This window comes from Mercurialis annua, linkage group LG8 (genome assembly GCF_937616625.2).
Source record: "Mercurialis annua linkage group LG8, ddMerAnnu1.2, whole genome shotgun sequence".
Classification (NCBI taxonomy): Eukaryota; Viridiplantae; Streptophyta; class Magnoliopsida; order Malpighiales; family Euphorbiaceae; genus Mercurialis; species Mercurialis annua.
This window is the reverse complement of record NC_065577.1, coordinates 8,975,441-8,999,850: the sequence shown is the minus strand read 5'-3', so window position 1 is coordinate 8,999,850 and position 24,410 is coordinate 8,975,441. Positions and strand designations below refer to the sequence as shown.

The following is a 24,410-nucleotide window of genomic DNA, read 5'->3' as shown; positions in this document are numbered from 1 at the left end:
TTTTAAAAAATATTTTTTTAATTTTTTTAATTTTTCGAAAATAATTTTTTTTATTTTTTTTTCAATTTTTTTAAATTTTTTTAATTTTTTTTCAAAATAATTTTATTTTTTATATAAAAAATATTTAAAAAAATAAAAAAAGTATTTTTAATAAATAATAAATAATTTTTTTATTAAACTTTATCCATTCCCATTTCTACACTAATTTTAAACCAAACAAAAAATAAAAACAATCATTCCCATTCCCATTCCTTTTCATTTCCATTTCCATTCCGATTCTCATTCCCAACCTTGAACCAAACGGCCCCTAAGTTTAAACAATCTCGTGCCGTCAAGTGACTAAATCGCTTGGCGGTACAAATCATGTGAAGGCTGCCGAAATAAGACAAAAACAGAAAGCATCAAACAAATTGCGAAATTGGACGCCAATGAAAAGTTTCCATATACATTCTACGGCTTAACAATTGATATTCAATGAGCATCTATAATATGTTTCTTAAGAAGGTGCAGCAATCATAAAACAACAATGCTCATACCGTATACATAAATGAGAATGCAACCATCTAAGTCGACCGACCACTGTCGAAAAGAAAACTTTTCCATCCAACCGCCATCGACTGACTCAGACCCAACATGTCTGTTCTTCATGATGAAGAACAGACAGACCCTGCCAATTTTTTTCCGGTATGAATTTCTGGTAGTTACATAGGTTTAAGGTTTAAATGATATAAAGTGGTTAAAATTAAAAAAAGTTTTTGTTTTTTTAATTAAAAATTAACATGGTTTTTAAACTTCTAAAATTATAAAGAAAGAATACATTTTAAAAATAATTAAATGTCAATTTTGTCAATAAAATAAATATTAAGCACTATTTTAAGCTCTTAACCATCTGAAAACCGGAGAGTGTATTCACTTTCGGGGATGAGAGTGGGGAAGGAAGTATTTGATACGTTTTTGCCAAATTCCGGAGTGATTTGTTCCACTTTTACGAACTTGAACTTATTTGATAATTCGTGCCAAGTTCATGGGTTTTTTTTTGACCCTTTACTCCCAACTCTTCTTGGCTCGTGGTTTGTCTAGTTTAAAAGTAAAATAATTCATAAAATTATCCTGAAAAATTATTTAATTTCCTAAAATACATTCTTTATCTAAAGTTTTTTTTTAAAAAAAATCACATTTTACGTACTTTAAAAATATGTTTTTGATACATATTTGATACCTTAAAAATTTATTATCAATATCTATTTGATACATCTTAGATACAGTACATACAAAAGCGAAAACTTTTTAAGTACCAACTGAAAACTTTTTTAGTACATATTTATAAAACATTTTCCGTTTTTTGGATATTTCTGTAATTTTCCATTAAAAATATTTATTATAATAACTAATATAAAATAGGTTTATTTTTTTATTAAAAAAATTATTTAAGAAATATTAAATAATTATACATCCAACAATTTATCGATTCAAAAAATTCTGAATTTAGAAAAAAGTAGCATTCTCTAACAAAATTTATTACTCAAGAACCGCTTCTCTAACATGAAAATTACATATATGCAACAAAATTAATAAAACTCTAATCATATCTATATGCAAAATTAAAATATTAAACATATTAATTAAAAATCTTTAAATGCAATTTCGAATGTTTAATAAAAAATGATGGAGATTTCGAGAAAACTCATGAGTATCGAATATTAGTTTGTTTTTAATTAAATTAGGAGAGATTCTTAGGTAGACTTTGTCTATCACGTCATCTATGAACTAACCTATTGCATTATGACATGTCATTAAAATAGTGACATTATTATAATTTTATTTATTATTTTTTTACACTTTTAAATAGTAATATTACGAAGCGTCATTATTTTAATGACGTGTCATAATGTGATAAGTTTAGTCCATGTATGACGTGGTGGACTGATGCTACCTCTTAAAGTCGATTCACAAATTGTCTAAATCGCAAACTTTTACATTCAGACGAAATTAAGAAAATCCACTATTCAGATTATTGATTGATTTTTCTCCATAAGTTTTAAATTCACATTTAGAGGATTTAAAATCCAAAAATCTTAGAGGAACTTGAGACCCAACAAAAATACCATATGATCCTTCTCGTTATACTAAAGTCTAAAGAGTGAAAAAATAAATGACTAGTAGCATATTAATCTGTTTCATATTAGGATTTAATTTTTAAATTTTTTGAATTTCTTACAGATGTAAATATTTGATGTATTCAAAAAAAAAAAAATTCAAGAAGTATTTGTAGCATCACCTGTAAAGTACCTGGATCAGATTTCATTTGATATTAAACTTTATTATTAGACGTCAATGGGATTTTTCCTTTAAAGAGAATGCATCGTCACATTTCCATCACAAATTTCATTCTAACTAATGCAATATCTAATCACTACATTAAACACCGACTTAATTCAAGCCACATAAACTATAAAAGTGGCAAAAAAAATTCTATTAACTCGAAATCTGGACTTCTAACTAAGTTTAAACAATCTCGACATCTCGTGACATCAAGTGACTAAATCGCTTGGCAGTACAAATCATGTGAAGGCAGCCGAAATAAGACAAAAACAGAAAGCATCAAACAAACTGAGAAATTGGACGCCAATGAAAAGTTTCCTTATACATTCCACCGGCTATTATTTCATTATATTTAGGATTAATTCTTAAAAAAATCACGAACTTTACACGAAGTTTCATTTTAATCATGACTTTTAAAAGTTGTCATTTAAAGGCACGAACTTTCAGTTTGTTTCGAATCTATCACCAAAGTAAAATTCGGTGTATTTTATCCGACTAAAAATTCCTAATTCTACATAATCCAAATGAAAGATAATAAGATTTAATGTCGATTTATAATTTACGTCTTTTATTATTGATTTAATGAAGAATTTAGTCAACAAAAATACACTTAAATGATAGATTTGAAACAAACTGAAAGTTTGTGCCTTTAAATGACAACTTTGAAAGGTCATGATTAAAATGAAACTTCGTGTAAAGTTCGTGATTTTTTTAGGAATTAACCCTTATATTTACGGCTAAAAGCAGCAGACCTGCAGATTCCGATATAAAAGCATGTTGGAAATGTTCTTGAAAGGAAACACATATAATGAATTACAGATAGCAAAATGGTCTACGGCTTAACAGTTGATATTCAGTAAGCATCTATAATATGTTTCTTAAGAAGGTGCAGCAATCATTAAACAACAATGCTCATACCGTATACATAAATGGGAATGCAATGACAGAAACATGTCATTAAATGTATAATTACCACCAGAAACAACTTACTGGATACAAACAAGCAAAGAGTATGAATCACAGCTTAGCCCAGTTCTCCGAATATTGATTTTGCACATTTTGCCATTATCCTGCTTTTGATTCCGATTTTGTACTGGCTTTTGCCTCTGATTTCGATTCTGGTCTTGCTTGCACAGATTTAGAATCACCAGCACAACAGCCGCCTCCATGATGATGGTGTCCGTGATGATGGTTCTGCTTCCCCTTGAGCTGCTTCCGCATATCATACGCATCTTCTCCGTCAGCATAATACTTTGCCTCAATATCATGAATCTTATAGCCCAAAGTTTCTGTATACAGATTGAATGCTGCCCTATTACTCTTCCTCACATGCAGTGATACATACTCTGCGCCAAACACCTGTGTAATGCAACTTGATGAGTTAAGACATACACAAAATTATTTGCGAACGCATAATTTTATTCATCAAAGTTTTCTTGGTAAATCAATTTCCTAAAAAATTGTTAGTATATTACTATTTGCCACATAAACTTGGCAATTACCATCACAATTACAGAAGTTAGCTCTTCCAGAGTGAAAATTTTGCTTAAACTTTGCTCTTAAGAGACAAAAGTAGTTTCAAAGTTCAATAGCATGTAAAGCTTAACATATACGATCATATAACTAAACAACAAATTGTCCTCAAGACGACAAGAACACTTATTTACAATAATGTAACAGCTGCTGCATTTAACTTGGTCAATCAAACAACAAATTTACAAATCCTACGAAACTGTAAGGAAACGATTACATGTATTCAACGTAATAAAAATCATTTTCATTTAGGACCTGCTAGTATTTAACATTTAACCACTCAAGTTCATTAATAATATAATAATTAACTTGCTTTAAATAAATAATTTGTAAGAGTTGAAATTGATTCAGTTCTTGTAAAATCATGCCACTTTTAGCAAGATTTCATTTCTTTTAAAATGATTGCTTCTATAACTTTAGACATTTCAAACACGAAACATTAACTAAAAAGCAATCAATTTAGTCAATTACAAAGACAATTAAATCAATTCCCAAAATTAAAATTTTGATAGTACAAATCCATATCCATCACAAAAACACATACCGATATAAAAGGAATTAACGCATGACTTGCAATCAATCCCAAACAACACGGCTAAATCCATAATCCTACAAACTTAACCCACTTTCTAAAGTCAAAAAAACCGCAAGCCCTTCTCGGGACAATGGTTAGCATTGATTGAAATGAAAAAAAAATACTCATTTCTTGCTTAAGAATATCAATTTAAGCAAAATTTAATTTTTTTCTTCTAACAAAATTATTTCCATACCTTGCAATAATCAACTTCTAACAAATTATGAACTTTCCAAATAAATAAAGGCTGCAAACCTTTACTGGTTATTGAAATTCTATCCATAACTTCTAATTTTGATAATAGTGTCCCGATTTCATTATTAGCTAATTTTTCCTAATCAATTTAATTATTCCAATTTTTAGTTGAATTTATAAATTAACTCCGTAATTAGACTTCTCTAATTTAGTAAACACGAAAAATCACTTAACCAACCAAAATCCTATACCAACAAACAATTTTAAAAAATTGGGACCTGTTCCATGGCAATTTGAGCAGCGCTCATGAGCTTAGTAGCAAGCCCCAACTTCCGGTGAGTACGGAGGACGGCGAGCGAAGTGATGTGGCCGTGACACTCATTGGATTCCTCTTCCATCTTAGCCAACACATAGCCGACGATACGTCCGTTATAATCTTCAGCGACGTAGAGAAGCTGCGGCCACGAGAGGATGTGGTAGAAATAATATTTCATCTGGTAATTCTCCGGCAAGCAAAGGAGATTGCATGCTTGCATTGCTAGCAAGTCGTCGATCGTCGCCTTTCTTATGCACACCATAGCTGATGATTTCAGAGGTTTTAGGGTTAGGGTTTGGTTTTTGATTTTAACGAAGGAGAGATTTGGATGAATTTGATTCCTTGCTTTGGATAGAGGCTATGGGTTCTGATTACGGGGTAGTAATGGGCTGGGATTGTGTAATTTTCGGCCTAATAATTATATTTAATTTTACTAAAATTATCAATTTTTAAAATGTTTAAAATTTATATCGGGATAAATAGTATTTATATATATATATATATATATATATATAGTTTTTGATAAATTTTTTTATATAATTTTGTTTGTTTAGAGTACACTTTTAAATTTTAGAAGCGACCTAAATTGTGCTTCTTATGAAATGAAGCGCTAACACTAGGGGTGACAATTTACGGCACCATAAGTTTAAACGACACAACATGACATTGAATTAAACAAATTCGGGTTGATTTTATACGAATTCAGATCATAAATTGAACAATTCGTACAACACAAAAAATACATTAAACAAGTTTAACCTGTCTAACCCGTAAAGGACGCATTTAAATCTATTTACTTAATTGTGTTAACGAGTTAACATGACTCAAATATATATATAAATATTCATAAATTTATTTAAGTATCTTAATATTTTTAGATATTAGATAGTAAATTATATTTATACATATATATATAATTAATTTAGTACATTAGTTAATAGGTTTAATAGATTATTTTAATATGTTTTACATTAAATGGATTAAACATGTTTTGTGTAAACTATGATCTACATGACCTACTAATTTTTGTTAACTTATCTTCCAATTTTATTCTATAATATCTTATAAATTCACTAACAAAAATATTTTTCAATTTTTAAATAACAACAAAAGCCACCCCACATTTTGGCTTTTTTATTTGTGGGCAATTTTTTTATTCAATAGGAGGTCAATATCAAAAAAGTTGGATCATAAATGAAAGATATCAAAAAGGTTTTTCCATTTTTTAAGAAACTAGTGTCGCTTTACGTGTTTCACATGTGGCTCGTAGTGTGACTCGTCAAATTATCAAATAATATTAAAAATTATTTATAGAGAATATAAATAAAAAATTAAAATAGCAATTTATTATAAGTAGTTTATCTTAATTAGAATTTTAGATGATTAAATAGTAATTAAATATTTTAAATAATTTATTCTAGTTTGTACTTTAGAAAAGAAGATGATATTGTATTTTGAATGCAACAAATAAAAAAAATAATAGTTATATGGAGAATAGAATAATTAAATATGTAGGCGAAACATATACAATTAACCTAGTTATATTATGAGTTTTAGTTTAGATTTGATTTCTATTACATTAATAATATTCCTAATCGAACTCTTATTTTTAAGAGTTTTGATAAACTATGTTATTAAATTAATTAAGAATTTTAGTTTTAGTAGTTTTACTACTTTTAGTATAAGCAGTAGCAAGCAAATTCCATGTGCTTCAGATTAGTCACAAATAAGACTCTTTAAAAAATTAAACTACTACATATTGTATATATATATTATTTTTGTTTGTTTGAATTATAATAAAAATAAATAAAATATTACATCAGATTTAAATCTCCTTATTCCTATCATCAGATTCATCACAGATGATCAATCCATAATTATATGAAGGATTTTTCCCAAATACTCAAATATCTTAGGAGTCTCCTCCAAGCAATTGTTCCTTTCCTCTGCGGTCCAGTTTTGAAGCATGCAACACAACGTACAAAATCAAGAAAATTAGATAAAGATCATGTCAAAGAAAAATACTATATTAATTAATAATAAAAATCTTAGCAAGAAGTCTTAAGCAAAGGCCAGTATAAGAGCGTGGCTCACCAAGCCAAACAAATTTCAAGATTCAAAACTTAGATAATAATGATATATAGCTCGAATTTGCTGATTTGAAAGAGCTGATACCGAAGAGTTTTATATGAAGATTAAATCTAACAGATAAGTTTCAGTTCCAGTAGAAGAAGTTTAGGTCAATTATGTAGTAATTATTATATTAATTAATATTAATAATTAATGAATTACGATAAAACCTTTGTGTAAGTGAATAATTAGCTATAAATTAAGAAGGGTCATTAGGTAAATGTGCATGTCCCCCCCCCCATCCGTGCTTTTATATATAGTATACTAGCGTTTCGCCACGTGCTGCGCACGTGAGCGATATTTACGTGACCCGTTATTATCATTTAAATTTGAATAGGAGTATAATTTACTAAATATACATTATTTAGTGGAGGTAATTATTTGTAAATGAACTTTGTTATATATATTTTAATAATCATAATAACAATTTATATTTAATTATAGATCTACGTATTTAAATTTATCGTTTTATTGTAATTGACAAATTAGTGTATAGATTTATTGTTTTATTGTAATTGACAAATTAGATGAAAATAAACACACTGATTATATACCCTAATAAAGAAGATTCACATAAATTAAACAAAATTTATGGTGACTATTGTAGTGTAAATGTCATATGGAGTAATTTTAGGTATTAAATCTAAAGTCAAATAAAAGACAACTATGATATTAAAAAAAATCAATAAAAACAAACTAAATGAAAGTATAAAATTAAAAATTACATTTATAATAGCTGCTTGCTTAATCAGCTCAGGGATAACTTCATTCCAAATTTTTGATTTCAACTGAAAAATAGAACCTGCAATATATAAAAGTGATCGATAGTTATTATTTAGTTATTGATATGAAAAATTATTAAATAGTTACCACTTGAAAAAGATGTAAAAACCTGAAAAGGAAAAAAAGAGAAATTAAGATCAAAAGTAAAAATATTATGATCGAGAGAGAAAAACCAGGTTTTTAATAACTACTAACACAATAAATTTTTATCCTACCATAAATACATCATAGGCACGTGTTAAATCAGTATCTATAACAATGTTTCCTGCCACAAATTACAAATTATAAAATACAAAACTAACATAAACACTTATTCTGATGCTAAGCACACAACACAAAGGAACAATAATACTTAAAAATAAAATTTTGTTTTACCTAATAAAGTAACAAATAATTCTATAATACACACGTTACATATCTTGTTAGAAGCCAAAATGCTGGCAGTCCTTTTGATGGAATTTTTCTTGTTAAAATTAATTTAACTTTCATGTTAAATGATGAGTTCAATTTATATAAAACAATTTATATATAGGTGCTTTGAGAAACCTATTAAACTTCAAACTGTCATAATATTCCAATATTTTGAGAATTCTATTAAATCTATAATTGTTATAGTATTTCAATTTTATTATATTTAATTTAATTCTACTTAAATCTAACTATATTAAATTTAAGAGCTATATTTATATGACCCGTAATATATATAATATTTATTTGTATAAATTACTTTTTATTTAATCTCAAATTATAGTAAATTATTGATATTTATACAATCTGTTATATAAATAATTATATATATAATATTAATTAAATAAATTACAAAAAGATGAAGGAGTTGGACTGCTATATTGATTGTCGAAAAATTGTTGAACTTTGCTCATATCTTTAATACTCTCAATTATCTAAAGGAGTAAGTTGACTAAACTATATTGAAATCAAACTCTTACACATTAAATTAATTTCACTTTTACGAAGAAAAAAAAGTAATTCTAAATCAATTACAATTCGATCAGCAACTAATTTCTATATTATTATCTTAACAATTTTTATATTTGTAATTATTTTAATTATTAAAGGCTAATATCGTAAATTTGCCTGTCCTCCCCCCCCCTTCGCTCTTATAGTATAGTTACTAGCGTTTCGCCACGTGCTACGCACGTGAGCGACATTCATATGACCCATTATATATATTATATACTAATTATACTGTCAAATCAACACTTTATTTTTTTTTAAAGTTAAAATTTTGAGACGTGGGTGATATCTATATGACCCGTTATATATTATACTAATTAAATTATTATATACAATATTTAAGTTTAAATAAATTATTATTTATATTAAAATTAATTTTAAGTTAAATAACTTCAAATAATTTTTTTATATAACTCAGATTCATATATGTATACATGGCTAAATTACATGGCCCGTTATATGAACGAAGGATCAAATCACCCCCTCAACTTGGCACAAAATATCAAATGAGTCAATTTCGCCGTTTTTGATACGAACAGACCCAAAACTTACGTTTTCGTATCAAATTGCCCCCTCCACCGCCCTTTCCCAGTCGCACCCCCTTGAGTGAGTTTCACTCTCCACTAATAACATAAAAAAAAGTTTAAAAAGACCCTTAATATTTTGTTTTTCCTCAAATTAACATTTAATCATTTCTAAATTTTATTTATAAATGTAATTTTAAAAATTCAAAAATCTGTTTACAATTTAAATAAAATTTGAGGGACTGTTTTTGCCTTTTTTCCATTAAACCCTATTCTTCTTCCTGATTCCTCTTTACCGCTGTCATCCTCACCTTCTTCTCCATTTTTGTCTACCTTCACCGGATCTCTAACCTTGAAAACATGCCATTTCCGAAGTAATGAATAGGTGGGTCTTCGTCTTCGGCGAACCAGTAGTTGGTTTCTTTGGTTCATCTTCGTCGACGACGAAGACATGAAATGTTTGTTCGTCCGGCGCTGTGAGGGAGAAGATTTGTCATTGCTTTGTTGGTTCTGTTGGTTCTGTTGCTTCGTTGTTGTCGTTCGTCTTTCTTCTTAGCAGGTGGTTGAAGGTGGCTTTCGGGGTGGCTGTCGGTGACTGCGACAAACCTAGATGGCAAACGAACCATCTGGGTTTCTTTTTTCTGAGCCACGCGAACAGACTCAACCACCGTTGGAGGTGATTATGGAGACATGGTCAACGATGATTTGTTGGGCGTTGGTTTGCTGGTGGTGGCGGAGGAGATGGTGGCGGCAGAGTCTGCTGAGCGATGGTTTAAGGGCGACGGCAGCTAGTTGTTGAGGGTTAAATTTATGTAATTAGGATTAGAATTAATTTAATTAGGATTAATTGTGTTTTATTAATTTAATTACAGTTAATTAGGATATAATTAGGGTTGTAGTTGATTAGGGTTTTAATTAGGTTATAATTAAAAACTAAATTATAATTAATTATAATTATTTAAGTTAATTAAATGAAATTAAGAAACTCACTTTCTAAGGGGGCTTATTGATACGAAAACGCAAGTTTTGGGTCTGTTTGTACCAAAAATGGTGAAATTGACTCATTTGATATTTTGTGCCAAGTTGAGGGGGCGATTTGATTCTTTGTTCCCCGTTATATATAATATTTTAGTTTATGATAAATTATCATGATTTTTTCATTCAATTTAAAACTGTAGTATGTGCGTGATATTTATATGGCCTGTTTTATATATTAAATAATAATTTAATTTTTTAATAAATGTTTTTATCTTTTAATATATTGATATAAATTATTTTTTATTGAAATAAAAAGGCAAAACCCATACGGAGACCCCTCTACTTTATCAGTTTTATTCGAAAGGTCCCTATTTCAAAGTTTGTCACGTCTGAATCCCTGTACTTGTCAATAATTCAATTTTAAGGCCCTTTTATGGATGGAAAATGGCAAGTGTAACTCACTTGCGTTATGTGAGAGTGTGAAAGGAAAAATTAGTTTAATTTTGTTGCTTTTAATCCCTATAAAAATGTGTACAATATATAAAAATTAAAGCACCTTTTAAGAAATTTTTCCTTTTTTTCTCTTTTTCTCCGCTTTATTTTCTGAAACTGAGAAACATTATTTTAATTTTTCTTCTCCACTTCATGAATCACCAGCCGGCCAAGCTAACACAGCTTTTGTCAATTCCACCACCACACAACATTTAAATCTAAAAAAGCAAAACTGAAATGAAAAACCTAAGAAATTAAACAAAAACCAAAATCTGCAAATTCATGGCTCTCAATCTCTACTTTATTATAAAAAATTTGATGTTCCTTTGATATTCACCATTTAAGCTTTAAAATCGACAATTCACTGAACATAACTCACTTATATCAAATCAATGCCCATTTTTTCGTTTCTAAATTGCTGTCTTCTTGATTACTAAATTCGAAAACTGAAGTTCAAATTTTGGAGAAATTTGTTATGCACATAACCTGTTTGATAATTTTCCTGAACCAGAATAGGTTTAGACATGGGTTTGAGGCTGATGTATTTGTTCAGAAATAGTGTGTTTTTTGTGAAAATGCGGTTATTAGATGTTATTTAGGTAGAACCAGTTCGGTGATGAACATCATGTGTAAGACCTGGTGGTGGTGGAAGGGACAGCAGTGGTGGGTTCGGAATTTACGTTGGAGATGTGGAGAGGACAGTGGGGGGTTGGATTTCGGGAAAAAGAAAGCATAAATTGGCAAATGGAGATTGACGATCTGGAAAAAATAGGTGGAGCTGTGGGTTTAGGAACAGAGGTGGTGGTGGTGGCTGCAGATGTAACTGCCGGCCATTGAAATCTGAATTGTTAAACGAAGAAGATGATGGCAAAATAACAATTTTGCCATCAAATTTATCTTGTTTTACATTGTTTTATTAAGTTGTGAATTAATGTAATATAAGTCCTAAAAATTAATGCCACGTGGACCTCGTTACATGGAAAAAATTGCCACATCACTTTTTTCTGTTAAATAACGGAGAGTGAGTAACACTTACCATTTTCCGTCCACATAAGGGCTTTAAAATTAGATTATTGACAAGTACAGGGACCCAGACGTGACAAACTTTGAGAAAAGGGTCTCTTGAACAAAACAGTTAAAGTAAAGGGGCTTTTGTATGTGTTTTGCCAAATAAAAACTATTAAACATGAGTAACACTTATTTCAAAAATGTTTGCCACCTAATATTATAATTGTTGTAGTGCTATATAATAATTTCCAATCAGCTTGCATTTTAAGAGTCCAATTCAATTTAGTATTATAGACTTCCAATTAAAGTGTTTCAATATAAGTGTTATACTTGAAAAATATAGCCATTATTTTATTTCCGAAAACTGTAAATTTACAATTTGAAACTTCTTTCAATTCCAGCGTTTCAGTATAATTCCACCACTTAAATATCTGAATTATTACGATTTATAACATTCTTTATAACATGTTTATTTATATTTTAAATTATTAATATAAATTATACCCTTAATGAAGCCTATTACTGTAATTTTGCCTGTCCCCCCCCCTTCCCACATATAAGATAGTTACTAGCGTTTCGCCACGTGCTACGCGCGTGAGCGGCATTTACGTGACCCGTTATATATATTAAATATAATATTTTAATTTTTAATAAATATTACTATTTATTTAAATTAAAATTATGGCACTTGAATGATATTTATAGGACCCGTTATATATATTATTAAAATATAATTTAATATTTTTGTTTTAATAAATTATTATAAATTAAATTAAAATTATAGCAAGTGAGTAATATTTATATGACCTGTTATATTAATACACTATTTTTAGTTAAAATGAGATTAGTTAAAAAATGAATTTGAATTATATATAGATTTTCAGAAATTAAATAATATTTTATTATTAATTATTATTGAAATTTGTTATTTTTATAGAAGTGTGATGTCAATTAAAAAATATTTATAGTAATCCCTCACCGATTTAAAAATAATATTATCAATGGAGAAAATTTGTGAAATTATATTAAAATTACTATTAATTTTCTTTTAATTTAAATATTTCTCTTTTCTATATATTATACATGGATTTTGCATGGTTTTGCATGGAGTTAGGGTTAAAGGCAAGCCATGTTTCTAATAAACATATTTGGGAAGGTAGCAAGTAACAGTATTGATGCTTTTAACTAAAACCGAACATATTTTTTTATTTCAAAACCATTATTTTAATTATAAAGAAAAACCTTTATGAATGCAAATTTGCTACAATATGAAATACTAAACAGAGACACTAACTCAACTTCTGGCCACCTCTGACTCGATCCCTTCTCAAATTGAATACTTACAAGTTACAACAACAAATAGGAGTTTTATATACATTTTTATTAAGTATTTCATGTTTAGCGAAATACTATAATCCATAGGAGTTTTATATGCGTTTGTTTCTTAGTATTTCATACTTAGCGAAATACTAATCCTATTAATTTTTTATTAGTCTTATTTTTTAAATATGCCACAATTAATTGGAATTATCTATTGGAATTAAAAAATTAGCATGGTTATCTCATTCCAAACTATTTTTTTTGATAAAATTATGCATTTTTATTAGTCTAGGATTAAATTTAGTTAATTTATTAAAAAAATAAATTCAGTTTATTAGAATTACAGATAACGTAACTTCTTCTTTTTTACTTAGATTAAACTTCTTAGTCATTAGAATTACACTAACACTCTAATTTGTTTTGTTTAAGTTAAACTTTTTATCTATTAGAATTAGAAAATTATATTGGCTATCTCATGGCATGGCAAACGTATTTTTGTTAGTGTTGGATTGAATTTAGGATTGTTGTTTTTTTATTAAATTAAATTTGTAAAAAAATAAAAAATTTCCATCGGCACTTGTAAAAACAATTTTACCTTAGTTGAACCATTCATATATAACAATATTTTGTTTGAAATAAATCAATCTAACCTTCGCAAGCTTTCGGGGGGGCATTTATATGTATCAATACCTTGTCTTCTCAAACAAAATAGAAAACTTTTGACTCCAGCAAAAGCATTATTGATAAATATATGCACTGAACAATAAAAGACCTACCTTCGTATTGCTAATTGTTGCTTTATATTTAAAGAAATAGTATAACTATTTGAGCTAATCTCCACTTCTTCTACCTAAGTCAAATTCTTATACCTCTAATTTATATTTGCTTCTACGTAAAAGAAAAAAAGCAATCCTAATCCAAATATAATTTCATTAGAATCGTTAATTTCTATTTAGCTTCTATTATATTATATTATTTGAATTGTAACTTTTTATTAGTTTTATCTTTTCAATTATAAATTATACCCTTAATGAAGCCTATTAACGTAATTTTGCCTGTCCCTATAGATAGATAGATAGATTAAATAAATAGCTATAATTAAAATGTACGCCAAAATTGATGTTTTTGAAAAGTTGGGATATAAATGTAAAATGTCAAAAAAGTTGGTTATATTTGAGTGAATTGGCCTATTTTTTACTTATACGGAATATATTACACCTAATGATACACATTTAAATATAGTTCAAGTAATTCAATATAATAGTTTTTCTATTGATAAAGTGTAAAACAACTAACATATATTTATAATTTAATGAATAATAATATACGCTGGTGAGAGCCTAGAATTTTACAGAAGGTATAAAACAATATGTATATAATGAACTGTTATACAGACAGGAAAGTCAGTGATGCTAACCTCAAATACAGTTCAGGTGGAAGATTTGCAACCTCTAAATGAAAGTCCGTCTAAATTTTGGATCAGCCATTCTCTAATTTTCAGAAATTGTTAAATTCTTCTAAAATTAACTACAAAATCAATTTTGCAACGGAATCGAGAAACCATAACACAAATCTATGGTATTTATCAGTAATCTACTCACAAAGTAACAGTGTATCATTTCTTGAATTTCCATACTCTGATGTAGTTGCTATTGTGAGTTGTGACTACCTTCTTCATCCCAACAGCTAGACATGTAATTGAAGGTCTAAAACTTCTCGGAATTTGGTCAATGTCGGTCTCGCTGAGAAGTTTTACCCCTATTCTTCTTTCAATAGCTCCATGTGCATATCCGGAGGAACTCGATGCAGCATCTTGGTCGATTATATAGCTAGTGAGAACGTCACCGTTGTTTCGATCAAGGATACGCAGCACGCCGTCTATTCCGCCAGCTACTAATGTTGATTTGTCAGTACTTAGATGCTGCAGCGAGTATATAACATTTGGACTCACTCGAGTTTGCCATAATCGTCTCATCATCCTGAAAGAAAACCAACAAGTAAAATCAATTAATAATGCTCACAAGACTTCACATAACAAAATGCGTTGTATCTTTAATCATTTGTCGGATTACAACATGTAGGTTTGAGCAAAAACCGAATTAGAGCGTCTTTCCAAACCAGACATGACTGAAATTTATTCTGATTTGGATAAAATGGTTAACAGAATTACTTTGAATGTGAGTGAGTAGAAAGTTCGGTTTTCAGCTTTAGTTTTATTTCTACCATATGTTAACCAAATCGACTGAAAAAACCGAACATTAAAATGGCATCTTAATTGATAATATATATATAATATAGTTTCCATGTATAATTTAGCATATGGTAGCAGTTGAATGAAAACACATATGGGCTTTTCTATACATTTCATCGCGCATGAATACAAATGGCGACTACAAACATGAACAGAAGTATGCTGGCTCAAAATCTTTGATGTGTTAATCATCCAGAAATCCACATCTTAGCTCTAGTAGATACATCCCATTAAAAAAATTGAGCAGCCAACAAGAATGATATCTAAGTTGGGGAATGGTTGGATGATTGATGCGTATTTTGAGAGTTTAACACTGGTCTAATAAAAATTTAACACATGTCTCACAACTTAAACTATACCTTAAATCCTACCATTGGTTATATAATACACCTAGTGTAGATAAGAATTTCCCTCTAAGTTATACACATAAATAGTTGGGATATGTGCATTTTCTAGACTGACGCCTACTGCTGCCACAATTACTATTTTGTGGACAAGTTAACATATGTGACAAACATATCTAAATTGATATTAAAATCTATTTGGATGATGCAAAAGAATAAGTTGTGAACTGTGTACCGAAGGTCCCAACAAGATGCATATCCGCCAGCCGTTCCAGCAAACACCTGATAAGTACGAGGATCGAAACACAAAGTCTTGATGCCTGTGGTACAGAAAGCTGAATTAGAATTATGCAAATTCATTTGCAATGCAGAATAACATGAAAATCAGTGCATTTGCCAACAAGACAAAACAAGAAGCTAAACAGATAGCAATGTTTTTTGTCATTAATTATGACTCTGTATTAACAGAAGGATAAGAAAACAATTTCTTAAAAAGAAATGGTAAAAGGACTTGCAAAAAATGAATAAAAAACAAGATTATAGATAAATAGAATTAATAGCAAAGCTAAATTGGTGAAAAATTGCAACCTAGAGAATCAGTTGGTTTTAGTGTAGCTATCTGATCGCAAGAATAATCAGATACCGTGATCCTCCCTAATGAGGAACCACCAAGAATCAACTGATCATCACCCAAAGCCAAGCATGTCACAGGCTCATTATGCATCCTGCAGTAAAGAGATGGCATAATCAAATGTAATTTTATAAAGAAAAAAAAGTTAATATTTTAACAACAAAAAATGAATATAATCTAACTGTTTTCCATTTTACGTGCACATTCTGTCTAATTTACGAGTTCAAATGGTTGTGCAAGCATTACAAAATTTTCTAATTTCACCATGACATTGATATCGGATGTTTGCTGAAATAATTAACTTTTGACAAGATCAAACTATACACAGAATGATATTTATTTTTGTGAACTAGTATTGAAGAAAGGAAACTATAATAAAAAAAATTATAGCAATACACACCTAATGATATTAGAACATTTCTTACTGTACATGTCAAAAACATGAGCTGTTCCATCGTCACATCCAATGACTGCTTCTGGATCAGAGTAGCTTAACGGAAACATTAAATAAATTAGTTCGAGTCAAAACCAACTTGCACAAAATCACACCAAATGAAGATCTACTTTATCTAATCAAAATACGCTTGATGTGGTAAGATAATTTTGCTTGTTTATACCGCATGCATAGACCCTTCGTATGAGTGCCTTCATGTAATAAAAATGTACTTGTCTTCCCATTGCGCCTCCATAAGCATAGCCGCGTGCCAATCAAACCAACAATCTCCAAGAATATGTGATAAGCAATTGGAGCAAAACAGGACCATTAAGTCAGGGTCCTTCAACACGAGATGCTTCAATATAATGATACATCTATAAGTTACCTTGCTCTCGTCAAAATCAAAGTCAGCTAAGGAGAATGCATTTGGAATGGAGTATTCTTCCACGCATTTGTAGCTTTCTATTGACCACATACGAATAACCTACCATCATAGAGTTGCATTACAAAGCAAATGTTATATACTCTATTAAGAGCAAAACAGATACATAGCAAAGCAATCACATTAAGTTTAATAGAACGTCCAGCCAAAAAGTACATAAGAGACATACTAATTACTATTAATTCAAACATAGGTGGACCTTCTTGTTATAAAGCAAAATTATCAGAAAATAACTCTATTCAACCACTAAAACAGAAAACATAACACTGCCTATAACATATTACTGATGCAACTAAAAAGTTACCAAATTCATTTCAACAAATTGAGCCTTCTTCAATTTCTCTACATTGATCTAACACAAAACTGAATCTGATAATGCATAAAGTATCCATCATTTATTGTGCAAAGAAGGCATTGGGCAAGCCTCAAATATCAAGATCCACACTTCCCTTTACTATGAGCTACAAATTTAAGCAAATAGAAAGAGAGAATTTTCTGATATGCAGTTGACCAATTTAGGATTTAACATGTTTTTTCTGTTGAAGCACATCAGTACAGATCCATGCAAGCAATGCATTAATAGAAAACACGTGTTCATATATATATATAGCAAGTTATATCCATATTTCTATTTGATACCTCTATCCTCAATTTGTATCACGAGTCACCATTGTTCAACTTAATTAACCTATGGATGATTGTAACATGTAAAATATTTCATAGAATATTTAGGGAAAACAAAGTGGATTAAAATAACGCTGATGAGCTCACAACAATATAAACAGAAGTAATTTGTTGAATAGAATCAAAATTATGAACAATGTGGTTCATGAAATTAGGTAATGCGGCCAAGATGCGAATAAATCATCAAAGGCTCTTTAGCAAACATTGTTATAAAATCCAAGCACTCAATCAGAAACAAATTAACTTAAATGGGATATTGTGATACCTTATCACCCACACCAGTAAGAAGCAAGCCCATCTTCATACGGCACTGGTCAATCCTAATTGAAAACAAGCTTATATCATAATACAATTCAGTTACCTGCACAACTTTGTGTATACAAACTAATAGACATTCTTTAAAATAAAATCATCATGAGTTCAATTAAGTTACAATCTCTGCAAAACCGTTTTCCCCTTTTGTTTAATATTCAATTTTTTTCCCTTGAAAAACATAAATTCCAACAACTATGAACTTTTCAAATAGATCATAACTGAATTTTGTTCTTGGGTTTTAAACATTCAGCGGGAACGCACTCATTGGCCTTGTTTGCAACTAAAGCATATAAAAAGGTTCAATTAATTTAAACTCATGCACTATCATATCATCCTCTCGTTATACAATGTTTATTATTCTAAGTTCAAAGTATTGAATCCTGGCTAGTATTTATTCTCCAAACATGAGAATTGACTAAACATAAAACCGAATCGCATTGAATCGAATTGAATTCTTTGTTTTTAGACTATCCAAAGCACATTCCATCAAATAAAACTTACTATTCATATATAAAACAAGCATTGATAATGATAAGTAGATTAAGAAAACATAAGAAGAATAAGAAACATACCCAAGCGAATGGCCTTTCCATTTGTCAATATAAACAAAATCAGGCTCAACTAAAGCTTCTTTATGATGCTTCATAGCTAACTCCTCTATAAACCCACTTATTGTCTCCTCTAATTCACCATTATTAATACCATTACTCTCTAGTTGGTGCTGCTTCAAATAAAGTAACTGCAGTAACTTTGAATTCTTGATCAATGCATTCCTTTACAATAAAACACATTTGTCATATTAACTATCTAAATTAGCAATAAAACAATAAAACAAACAAAGAGAAAGAGTGACTTTTATTTTTTCGGTGGTAAGGACTAACTCTCCCAAACCGAGTCGGGAATCACTATGAAACCCCGGTGAGGAAATTACGCCTCATATAATATTTTTTGAAATTTTTGCAACAATAGGCTCCTACCTTGCAAAAATAGCTTTTTTAACTTTTTGTTTTGCAAAAATCGGCATCCACCAATATTCTATCGATCATCTACCAATAATCTATCAAAAGAGCGTATTTTTGTAAAAAAGAAAGATTAGAACATATGTTTGCAACATTTAGGTGAAAATAGGTATTTTTATTAAAAAAAACCAACCCGGTGAGGACCGCTCACATACTGTAATTCCGGACTATAATGACCAACAGTGAAGTCTCAACCATTCCATTTGTTAGCCAGGTTTGAACCCGCGACCCCCAAGATAGCTTAAACTTATACCACTAGACCAAACTAGTGCAGAAAAAAGAGAATAAAAAAAGAGAGTGAATTATTACCATGAGGTGCAAACAACAGAGCAGCGAACGAGGTCGAAAAAGTCGAGGAAGGAGAAGATTATACAGAGGATGTCGTTTTCTAGCAGATGGATTGTCGTTGGACGGAACCGGCTGGTCCTTTTAGTGTTGGCCGGAGGAGACCGATTTTTGTAGGATTGGGTTGGGTTCATTATTGGAGGTGAATTTCCGGCTTGAGAGGCTCAGATGATTATGAGAGAGTTGCAGCTTGTGCTTGCTTTACGCCCCGCCCAGTGACGACGATTATATGAATAAACACTTCAATTTTAGCGATTCTTTGTTAATTGTGGTCTAAATCGAAACTACGCACAAAGTCTAAACGACAGTAGTTAACCATGAGTTACTTTCAAAAAATTATTTTTATGCAATCACTTTTATTAATTATGGACCAAAAATTCCGGCAATAGATTTACAATTAGGAACTATTTTTTATATTTTTATTTTGAATTTTATAAAGATATATCTTATATATATACATAATTTTATTTGTTCAATAAATTTCAACATGCATACTATATAAATAAAAATAAAACTCCATATATAAAAAGTTTTAGGTTAAAAATGATAAGGAAGCTCCTAATTGATGCTTTCAACTGCAAATGCAAGGTATCACTATATATGATAAAGTGATGTGAGTATAAACGATAATAAATAAATAAAAATAGATAAAATTATTTTTGTAAATATTTATGAAACTGGGTACCGAATGTAATTTGTAACTCATTCTATTAAAATATTAATTTCGATATATAAAGAATAAAAAAAATTATATACTACAATTCAAATGTACATATGATTTTTTATCGGCAAATATATCTTATATCAGGTAAAAAAATTAAATAATTGAGTACAATGTTTTTCTACATAATAATATAAAACAACTACAAAATTATCAACATCATTATATAAGTATTAATTAAATTATTAAAAAACTAATATTAATATGTTTTGGCACCAATAAAATACAGTCAATTTTTTTCATTTAATAAATTCAAAAAAAAATAATGCTTTTGTGAATCTAATAATAAACTCTCTACGTACGGTATAGATAGAAAAAATTAACTTTTCTCAAGAATTATGAAAGTGGTTAATTATAGGTAATTTATGATAGTTTTTCTAAACTATCCTTTTGGTTTCTTGAAATAAATCATAATCAATTAGTGATTCACACAATCCAAAACTACTATATAAATATTGGTTAATACAATTTTAAATTCATAGAACTCATATATTGGAACTATCATTTAATTAATATTAATATGATAAATTTTAAGAGTATTTTAATAGTTTTATATTTCCTCAATGCTACTTCTCCTATTTTTGTTGAACAAAAAAAAGCAGCTATTTTTTTTATTTTTACGGGACGGATGGAGTATTATTTACAAATTTTACCTCTAATTATTTTTATTATAAATTTAAATTTATATAATATTTTATTTATATCAACGATAGTTTTAAATTTATCGTGTTATTCTTAATTAGCTTAAATGCACAAAAAATCACAAACTTTCGCGTGTCTTTGGTGTTTAACATAATATTTTGATTTTGGAAAAAAAGTACACGAACTTTTAAAAATTTGCAATTAAAAACACCGACACCGTTTTGGATGTAAAACGACACCGTTTTAAATTAATACGGCGCCGTTTTGGATGTAAAATGACATTATTTTACAAAAAAAAACACATGTGGTCTTAATTCCAAAAAATTGAAAAGTTCATGTTAAATATGCCAAAATTAAAAAATTATGTTAAATATTAAAAACACGCAAAAGTTGGTAATGTTCTGTGCATTTAAGTCTTCTTTATCTGTTTTATTCTTTGTTTTTTTTCCAAATTTTGTTTTATTATAGAATATATCTTCATTAATATTACTTTTCTTGATGAAAAATGAATCCCTTATTAAGGTATATTATTATATTTTAATAAATAATACAACTTTTAAAATTAATGTTTCGAAATAAAAAAATTGAAATATTTATAAATTTGTTTTTACTTCAAGTAATACATTAATTTAATACTAATTGTTTGATGGAGAAAAGGCCAAATCAATGCTTTAAAAAGAGTTAAACGTTTAAATAGGACTTTAAAAATAGTTAAAGTCAACGTTTAACAGATTTAAAAAGAATTAGCAAACGATGTTGCTAAATAATTAGTATACGACTGTGAATTGTTTTAACAATCAAGTCTATACTATTAAATAATTTTATTCAGTTATTGCTATACCTAAAAGGACTTTTAGAGTGAAGTCTAAATGATTTCTCGAGGTGAAAACAATTTATATGGGTTTTAAAAATAAAGAGACCATAAGTGATATGTGTTATTTGAATTAAATGATTTGACTAAACCTAGGTTTCAGGATCTAGATGTTTATACTAGAAACAGGTATTGATGTTTGTCTTGTGTGTTTTATATGTTTGATCCGACTAGCTGTGCAGCAGTCAGACCAGGACTCAGGGGAGTTTGTCACATATACGACGGGGCTAACTACTAACTTAGTAGTACTGTGAGTTTACGTGTTTACTTTTGAATATCAGTATTCAACTGTTTTAAATCCATAATCACAGTAGTATAAACTAGCCAAAAGAGGTTCATTGGAACGAGCTATCTATTGGGCGGCAATAAGGTTGCGTGATCACCGACACCAATTTTAGATGTACTTCTGTCGAGATATAGAGGTATGTATGTCGTGTTAAGTCATTGGGAAAGTGAATGCCCTGACTTAACGGGTAAACCCTGAGACGACAGTAATACAGTTACGGTCGCAGGTAAAACCGCTATGGCAGTTTCTGATTACGGTATAGGTACTAGAGAAACAGAAGTGGACGACATTGATTCAATTCACGGTCCTTATTATATTGGCTATTAGCTCGTGAGTCGAGTTTGTCTGTTAGGACACTTGTAGACTAGGGTTCCATATGAATCGACAAATTGGTAATATTTTATATATATAACTGTTTTATATATATCATGCGATTTTGGTATTTATCTGTAAACTGTTTACTCACGCAAAAATATTTATATTTCTGGCCTCGTTGTTGTTTCCCATTTTCAGGAGACGTGTTTTGAGGTCAGTCGAGCTTTAACATTCCTACTTCAGGGGAGCTCTTCTTTTGGGTATTGTAAATATGATTTTGTACTCTTAGTGTGCTGCAATAGTATAAGTGTAATATGCCAGCAGTCTAGCCACTAGTCCTCTGTTTATATATACTTTGATAAGATGTAGTGCACGTGAGTATACCTTGTAGGTGGATGCGTAATGGCATATTGTATATAGTTACCGAGTCGGCCTCGTGTGTTTTTGTGAGTGTCAAAAACAATATGTTTTATATACGCCGGGTATGTGTAACCGGTCAGTTGTGTATTTTATAATATGTTTAATACCACCGTTGTGAGACACGAAGGTGTCTGCATTATTTTATTAAACATATTTAACAGTGGTGTGTGGCTTGAAACATAGCTGCCTATGTGTTAAGACAAGCGAGACTTAAGTCTCTGGTTCCAGTGATCACCCGCCAGGTTTTCAGAAGGAAGCGAGGTTGAGATAACGCGGTTATCCAACCAGTACTTCTGAAAACCAGATTTTGCTTATATGTATAATTTTAGAAATGTGTTGACGTTAAAAGAGAAAAATTTAACGGTAATTTTTAAAAACGAATCGTACGAAAGGTGCGATCTTTTAATAATATTTACGAAAAATTTCTAGAGGTTCTAGGTTTACTACGGATTTCGGAACTACTATTTTCATTCCCTAACGCCGGTCGTGACTTGGATTGGGGTGGAATTAATCATCAAGTCAATGTTAATCCCCAACTAGGGTTTATTTTCTATACTTTTTATTTGAAAGAAACATAATTTTTAACGGAATTAACGGTCAGGTTTTTTTGTACCATTTTTATAAGGCCTAATGTCTTAAAAACCCCCGACCTTTTAGCCCCTTTTCAATCATACCCTGACGTTGAAAATTTGTCAATTTTACCCTATTTTGCATTTTTGTGTTTCAATTGTACCCTGAAAAATTAAATTAACGTCTTTTGCGTTTGGAAATTTGTTTAAAACATTCTCCATGTCTAGCATATATTGATTGTATATTTTTAAAATTTATTTAAATTTAGTTAAATTAATTAAGAATTTAAATTAGTGTTAATTTGATTATGGTTTTTAGTTAGTTTTTAAAAATAAAGGACTTATTTGTACTTTTTTGAATAAAAAAGAATTTAATTTCATATTTAAACTTAATTAATTGAATGATTTCATCATTTAAGTAAAAAAATTAACAAAAATTAAAATATTGGGGTACAATTGAAAACGAAAAATTCAAAAGTGGGTAAAATTGACAAATTTTCAACGTCGGGGTGGAATTGAAAAAACGTTTAAAGGTGAGAGGTTTTTGAGTGATTAGGCCTTTTTATAACTATGGGAGGTAAATGAAACGCAATCCACCACAGAGGCCAAAATATTTTTAAACTCTGACAATAAGGGTTAATCTGTATGTTTTGTCTAACTTAAAAAGAGATAAGATAAGATATGATATAAAAATAAATGAAAAAAAATACAAAATCTGGTGCAAATGTAAAAGTCTGAAAAAATATGAGAAAAACTAAAAAGAAAAGCATTTCAAAAAAGATGGTACTTTAGGTAAATTTATCTGCTTCTTTTTTGATTCATGTGTAAATGCTAGAGTAATACAATACTGATTTTAGACACACATTCTCAAAATTCCAAGGTAATTTGTTTTCCAAATAATTTTTTATCAAAGAACAAATTTTACTAAATGAATTTTATTACAAATGATAATCAAAATGTTCTTATAAC

The 24,410-nt window shown here is 29.3% G+C and overlaps 2 protein-coding genes across 3 annotated transcripts; both read right to left on the bottom strand.

The window, feature by feature from the left end:
• Positions 1–3,174: 3,174 nt before the first annotated feature.
• On the bottom strand, positions 3,175–5,290 carry LOC126662202 (N-terminal acetyltransferase A complex catalytic subunit NAA10). Its single transcript, XM_050356102.2, has 2 exons — positions 4,903–5,290; positions 3,175–3,681 (listed from the first exon to the last, which is right to left on the bottom strand). Exons 1-2 carry the CDS (start codon positions 5,200–5,202, stop codon positions 3,388–3,390), a joined length of 594 nt encoding a protein of 197 aa, XP_050212059.1. The 5' UTR covers positions 5,203–5,290; the 3' UTR covers positions 3,175–3,387.
• A 9,206-nt stretch (positions 5,291–14,496) lies between these two features.
• Positions 14,497–19,869, bottom strand: LOC126661295 (F-box/WD-40 repeat-containing protein At3g52030). Of its 2 annotated transcripts, none has more exons than XM_050355115.2 (9): positions 19,582–19,869; positions 18,826–19,026; positions 18,204–18,273; positions 17,198–17,296; positions 16,994–17,097; positions 16,777–16,866; positions 16,334–16,470; positions 15,981–16,065; positions 14,497–15,129 (listed from the first exon to the last, which is right to left on the bottom strand). In XM_050355115.2, exons 1-9 carry the CDS (start codon positions 19,749–19,751, stop codon positions 14,766–14,768), a joined length of 1,320 nt encoding a protein of 439 aa, XP_050211072.1. In that variant the 5' UTR covers positions 19,752–19,869; the 3' UTR covers positions 14,497–14,765. The 2 variants fall into 2 exon arrangements, with proteins under 2 accessions (XP_050211072.1, XP_050211073.1); XM_050355116.2 differs by having other exon boundaries at positions 18,204–18,258; positions 19,582–19,864.
• Between the last annotated feature and the right edge of the window lie 4,541 nt (positions 19,870–24,410).